This window comes from Hypomesus transpacificus, unplaced genomic scaffold (genome assembly GCF_021917145.1).
Source record: "Hypomesus transpacificus isolate Combined female unplaced genomic scaffold, fHypTra1 scaffold_229, whole genome shotgun sequence".
NCBI lineage: Eukaryota > Metazoa > Chordata > Actinopteri > Osmeriformes > Osmeridae > Hypomesus > Hypomesus transpacificus.
Genome location: NW_025813764.1, coordinates 189,793 through 196,096, shown reverse-complemented (window position 1 = coordinate 196,096; position 6,304 = coordinate 189,793). Strand labels below are relative to the sequence as shown.

General features: G+C 60.8%; 1 protein-coding gene across 1 annotated transcript in view; it reads right to left on the bottom strand.

Moving 5' to 3' along the window:
- Nucleotides 1-1,005: 1,005 nt before the first annotated feature.
- The window catches only part of chd6 (chromodomain helicase DNA binding protein 6), a gene marked incomplete at its 3' end in the record, with an annotated part of 28,500 nt that continues 23,201 nt past the window's right edge, over nucleotides 1,006-6,304 (bottom strand). The window contains exons 34-41 of the mRNA XM_047014239.1: nucleotides 4,841-6,254; nucleotides 4,437-4,588; nucleotides 3,979-4,227; nucleotides 3,135-3,692; nucleotides 2,736-2,987; nucleotides 2,316-2,456; nucleotides 2,047-2,151; nucleotides 1,006-1,929 (exon numbers count right to left, since the gene is read on the bottom strand). Coding sequence (XP_046870195.1) covers nucleotides 1,006-1,929; nucleotides 2,047-2,151; nucleotides 2,316-2,456; nucleotides 2,736-2,987; nucleotides 3,135-3,692; nucleotides 3,979-4,227; nucleotides 4,437-4,588; nucleotides 4,841-6,254 — 3,795 coding nt within the window. The remainder of the gene's footprint in view (nucleotides 1,930-2,046; nucleotides 2,152-2,315; nucleotides 2,457-2,735; nucleotides 2,988-3,134; nucleotides 3,693-3,978; nucleotides 4,228-4,436; nucleotides 4,589-4,840; nucleotides 6,255-6,304) is intronic.

Here is a 6,304-nt window from a genome sequence, read left to right as displayed (position 1 = left end):
GAGAAAGGGGCATTCTGCTTCTCATCTCACACCCCTCGCTACTCCCTCTTGGACTCTCACCTCCTTTTGTCTCTCTGTGGTGTTACATACTGGGCCAGACTCAAAACACTAGACAGATAGATGGACATGGACAGATTATTCCTCATGACACAACTGACCCTCCCTCTCCCTCTTTCCCTCCCTTTCTCCCTCCCCTACCTCTCTCCCTTTCCCTCCCTCCCTCTCTCCCACCAGAGGGTTTGTTTCTGTACTTCTCTCCTGGATGAGGTGTGTTGCCCTTCTCACTGCCCCCTGCAGGCCGTGTGGGGTGCTTCTCTGGTACATTTTACTCTGGGCAGCTCTCAAAGTGACTCTGTGGCAGAACTAATACATTTAAAAAAAGACTCAAATCTCAGGATTGTTCTCTGCTATCTGTAGCTTTGTTTGTATTCTAGAGTTGTGTTGCGACATCTGAACAGATGACATGATTCTCTCGTGTTTATTCGGTAGCAGAAACCTGATGTCATAAACCAGCAAGCTGCTTTTCCTCCAACATGGCCACCAGATACCACACCTGAAGAGGCTAGACCAGGTGTGTCCCTAACCAGGATACACCAGGTGTGTCTACCTTCCAAGCCTGGCCTGCAGTGTGCGTGATCGGCCTCCTGTGGTGGGGGCAGGTGGATGGAGGATGAGGGGTACAGTCTCTAGAAACATGAACAAGTGGACTTACAGTAATAAAAGTCTATACATGGACATGGACTGACACAGCACAAACTTTACATTGTTGCACAGTTAGAAAGGAGCGAGTTGGGGATGGAGGGAGGAAGTCTATTGTGAGTCCTCCACCCTCATCCACTCCTCCTCTTCAGGTTGTCTCTCCTCAGTCTCTCTCTTCTCCTCATCCATCCCCCTCTCCTGCTCCTTCTCTCCGTTCTCCTCCTGTCTTGCCTCCGCCTCCTCCTTTCTCTCCTCCCCTCTTCTCCCCTCCTCTCCTCTCTCCTCCACTCCTCTGTCCTCCCCTCTTCTCCCCTCCTCTCCTCTCTCCTCCGCTCCTCTGTCCTCCCCTCTTCTCCCCTCCTCTGCTCTCTCCTCCGCCTCCCGCCCAGATGCATCATGGGAGTCCGGCACGGGGCTCGCCTTCCGACCCTTGACCCCCAGCGCCTCCTCGTCTCCGAGGGCGACAAACACAGGGGTGTCGTCGGCCGGGGGCGGGGCCCTCTTCCTCCGGCGACGGGGGCTGGCGGGGTCGTGGGGGGGCAGGCCCGGCAGGGTCATCAGCCCCCCGGGGGACAGGAACATGTGGGGGTACAGCAGACTGTGGGACACCCCTGGGAGCAGGAAGGGGTTAAAGGTCACGGTGCTGGTGGTGGGGGCGGAGGTGGTGATGGAGGCCATGCTGTGCGGCCCCCCAACCCTGCCCTCCCCCAGCCTCTCCTCCCTCCTCCTCTCCCCTCCCTCGCCCGGCCCGGCAGAGCTGCGGGGGGCGGGGCTACTGGCCGTGGAGGACGGCGAGCCCGCGGCCGAGCTGGTGGCGGTTGCCACGGCAGCGGGGGAGGAGCTGGCGGCGGAGCTGGACGGGGGAGGGGCCTGTGACATCATCCCGCCCACGTTGAACATGTGCTGGGGCAAGGCACCGTGGGGGAGGCTGTGGAGCATCATGGGTAACATGCTCAGCCCGTTCTTGGCATCCTCGCCGGAAGGGATGGCAAACCCGTGGGGGAAGCCCGCCATCAGACTAGCCAATGGCAGGCCAGGGACACCTCGTAGGTTCTGTAGGCCCATCAGCCCGCCGTTCATGAGGAGGGGCGGGGCCAGGCCGGGCGGGGCCTCAGAGAGGAGGGGCTTAGGCATCTCGCTGCGAGGTCGACGCCCCCTCCGCCGCGAGCCCGGGTCACGGTTCACCGGCTCCGTCAGGATGCGACCGAACTTCCCCTCCGGAAGGAAGCCCTGCCAAACAGGGAGGAGAGGATTGGCCAGTTGAAACAGGAAGTATAAGAGGATTGGCCAGTTGAAACAGGAAGTGCAAGAGGATTGGCCAGTTGAACAGGAAGCGAGGGTACTCACAGAGTGTTTGACCACGTCGGCCCAGTCTGGAGCTACACAATACTCAGAGTTGGCATCCAGCCATCGAGAGAGCTCCTTTATGGCTGGAGCCATGGCACCCCCTAACTGTAGCACACACACACACAGAGACACACACACACACACACAGAGAGACACAGAGACACACACACCACATAGACACATACACACACAAACAGGAGGATCAGCTGGAGGATGTGTGTGTGTGTGTGCGTCTAATCTAAGTGCGTGTGTGTGTGTGTGTGTGTTACCCTGCGCCCGGTGCTCCGGTGCACCACAGGGACCCTCTCCTCCCCGGTCAGAGTGTTCACGTCCAGCTTGGTGGGGTCCTTACAGCGGTGTCTCCTCTGCTTCGGTCTCTCCATGAAGCCATGCAGCACGCCTGCTCCAGGCTACACACACACACACACACACACACACAGCCTGTTAAACACGCCTGCTCCAGGCTACACACACACACAGCCTGTTAAACACACCTGCTCCCGGCTACACACACACACACACAGCCTGTTAAACACGCCTGCTCCAGGCTACACACACACACACACAGCCTGTTAAACACACCTGCTACACACACACACACAGCCTGTTAAACACACCTGCTCCAGGCTACACACACACACACACACCTGCTCCAGTCGGAAGGCCGTCTTACAGAGACAGCTCCTCACCTGTGTGAAGGCAGGCAGCTCCATGCTGTAGTTGGGGTTCAATCTCAGCCACTCCAGCAAGCCTTTACTGGCTGCCTCTCTGTCTATAGCCACGATCTCAGGCTGAGGCTGAGGCTGGGGCTGAGGCTGGGGCTGGGAGGAGGAGGGAGAGGGGGAGGGGGAGGAGGTGGAGGGGCCGGGCAGGTGATCCTGGAGGGAGGGGGAGGAGGTGGAGGATGACACCACCGAATGGCTGATTGCTTCCACCCTGGCCTGTAGGGGGCGACAAACACACAGAGGGAAGACAGTCAGGTGGGATTCAGAGGAGGAGGAAGATGATGCTGAGGTACAAAGACCTGTGGGCCATTCTCCTGCTCCTCCCCTTTACCCCCCTCCTCCCCGCCCCGCCCCGCCCCTCACCTGCGCCTCCCCCCCAGGGCTCTTGAACCCCATGTCCACGGCCTCCACGTTCCGCCTCCTCCCCCTCCTCCTCCGCAGCATGGAGTCGTCCCTGCGCAGGCTCCCGTTAACGATCTGCCCGGTAACGGGGTGTATGAGGCCTGCCTGCAGGATACCGACCATGTCCATGCCCCCGGAGCCTTGCATGGCGCCCGCCAGCCCCCCCATGGTGCCCAGGGACGGGCCCAACTTGTGCCCCTGGTGGTGCCCCAGGTTCCCCCCGGCCTCGTCCGCCCCCAGCCCCAGCTCCCCAGGCTTGGACAGGTCCATGGCGGCCTCCTGCCAGCCGTTGATCAGCATGGACCCCCCGCGGTGGGAGGAGGGGGGCGGAGCTACCACGGGCGCCATTTTGTCCTGGGGGGCGTGGCCCTGGGCCTCGCCGGGGTTGTAGTCATAGGGGCGCCGGCCGCGCTTCATCTCGGGCAGGTAAGGCGGAGCCACCAAGCGCTCCTGCAACAGAGGCAAGGATATGAGACGGCAGCCACGCCCCCCTCGCGGGCCCCCGCCTCGCGGGCCGTACTGCATGAGGGAAGGAGGAACGGAACACAAGAATGAGACAGGGTTAAACAGGAGGTAACACAGGACACACGGTGAAACAGCCCGGCACACACACACACACACACACAGGCACACACACACAGGCACACACTGACACAGGCACACACACACACACAGGCACACACACACACACACACACACACACACACACACACACACGGGTATGGATGCTGTGACACACAGGTAATGGGGGGGTTGGGGGGGGTGAAGGGTCTGTGTGTGTGTGTGGTGGGTGAAGGATAAACACCTTGGGCAGCCTGGTGAGAGGCGGGGGCAGGCTGTAGCCCAGCCCTGGGGGGGGCTGCTGGAGGCGGGGGCTGGGGGGCAGGTAGGCCGGCCGGTGCTGGGGGTGGTGGTGGGGGGCCAGGCCAGGGCTGGGGCCCAAGCAGGAGGACGACAGGGCGCTGGGGGACTCGTACTGCTGGCTGGACGACGGCCACTTCCCCTTCAGGATGGCGTGGCAGATGCTGTCCAGGCGATTAATGATGACACGGTCCTGGGGGCGGAGCAGAGGACACATCACACACACGCGCCAAAACACGGCCTCCTACTGTACCTCCAACCAATCAGATACGAGAGGGGAATGACTAACAGTAGCCGCCCCATTCAGAGAAAAGGGGGAAATTACGGATGGTGTTTTTTCAGAGAAATACTGTCCAAGAGAGCCCAGCCAATCAGAGAAGAGAGTGGGAAGACGGACAGTACCTTGGGCCACTCAGAGAAGGAGTAGAGGGCTTTCTCCTGCAGCAGCTGAGCGATGGTTGGCTCCCTGATGTCGTGTAGGCTGTCGGGCAGGTCACACATGCCCAGCGAGGGGGCAGTATACCTGGGGGGGTCAACGTAGCTGTCCCCTGGGCCTGGTGATGGGGGCACACTGATCACACCAAACCAACCCAACAACACCTAGATAACTGACTTTACCACAGGATTTCTTTAGCTTTAAATTTATTTTTTTAAAGTGACGGCTAAATTAAAGTCCCAAGGACGGGGACAGCTCAGTGGGTAAAGCATTCGACCGCAAATCAAAAGATTGCGGGTTCAAATCCTCCTCTGTACTTGGCATGAAAGCTAAAGATAGATAAACGGATGTGTGTCGTTGTGCTTGTTACCTGGCGTGCGTCTCTCCTCCATCTTGGGGCTGAGCACGGTGCTGTCGGCCTCCAGCTGCTCTGTCTTGGGCTCCAGACAGTCTGGCTTCACACAGTAGACCAGACCTTCAGGCTTCAAGCAGTAGACCAGGCCCTCAGGCTTCACAGAGAAACCCAGACCCTCTGGCTTCACAGAGAAACCCAGACCCTCTGGCTTCACAGAGAAACCCAATCCTTCTGGCTTGACTGGAAACAGCAGACCTTCTGGCTTGGTCTCAGAGCAGTCAGTCTTCCCAGGGAGCACCACAGCAGGCTTGTCCTCCTCCGGCTCCTCAGCCTTCAGAGGGAACCCGGCTGGTTTCAGCTCCTCGCTCGTCTGGTTCAGAGGGTAGTCCCCTGCCTCCATCTTGGTCTCCATCTTGACCGCCAGGACCAGGGGCCCCGGGCCCGGCCTGGGCCCCAGGGAGAGCTCCTCCTCCTTGGGCTTGGTGCTGCCAGGGTCCAGGCCCAGGAAGCCACCTGGGCCCAGCCTGCTGTCCACCAGAGCCCCACAGCTCTGCTCCTCCAGGCTGGGCTCGTTCTTCACCTTCCCCGGGGCCAGGGGCGCCTCTGCCCGGGGTGTGGGAGGGGAGGGTGATGGAGGAAAGACAGAGTGGGCGAGGGAGGTGTGTGCGGGAGGTGTGTGCTGTGTGAGGGTTCTCCCAAGTTCTGCCTGCTCATCGCAGGGTTCCTCAGGTTCTAGCTGGTACTGTTCCTGGAGGGGTTCTAGGAAGGTTCCCCCAACATCTTCTGCTGAGGTTCCCTCTCCGGGTTCCTCCAGGGTTCTCCGCTCAGCCAGGCCTTCTAGAAGCTTGTGACCCTCAGACCGGGGAACTGCCTCGTTCCCCGGGCTCCCCAGAGCCCCACCCCCCTCCCAGGGCTCGTCCCCTGGGCCGGGTGGAGCCCCTAAGGCCCCGGGTAGACACCCCATCTCTCCTTCCTCAAGGCTGGGCTCTACCTCCATTGCCTCCTCGTCCAGCTCCACCGGGCTCTCTCCAGCCTCCAGCCCCAGGGCCGTCTCCCCCAGCGTCCCCGAGTAAGGCTGCTCCTGGGCTGGGTCGTCTTCGCAGGCAAGTCCCTGGTCCTGGGGGTCTGAGTAGGCCTCATCTGGAGCCTGCTCACCATGGGACACCGGCACTAGACACGGCTCCTCCCCCTCCAGCCCCTGGCTGTCGCCAGACAGCTCCTCCTCCTTGTCAAACTCGAACGCTGGCTCCACCCCTTGTGTGTGGCTGGTCAAGGCATCTGTGACATCATCAGTGTGGGACAGGGAGAGGGGCGGAGGGGGGATGTGGGAGAGGGAGAGGGAGAGGGGTGGAGGGGGGATGTAGCGGGGAGGAGGACTGACTGACAGGTCTGTGGGCTCCACGCTGGGGTCCTCGCTCACCCCGATGTCCTGGAGGAGAGAGGACAGGGTCAAAGGTAAGGGTTAGGGTCAGAGTTAGA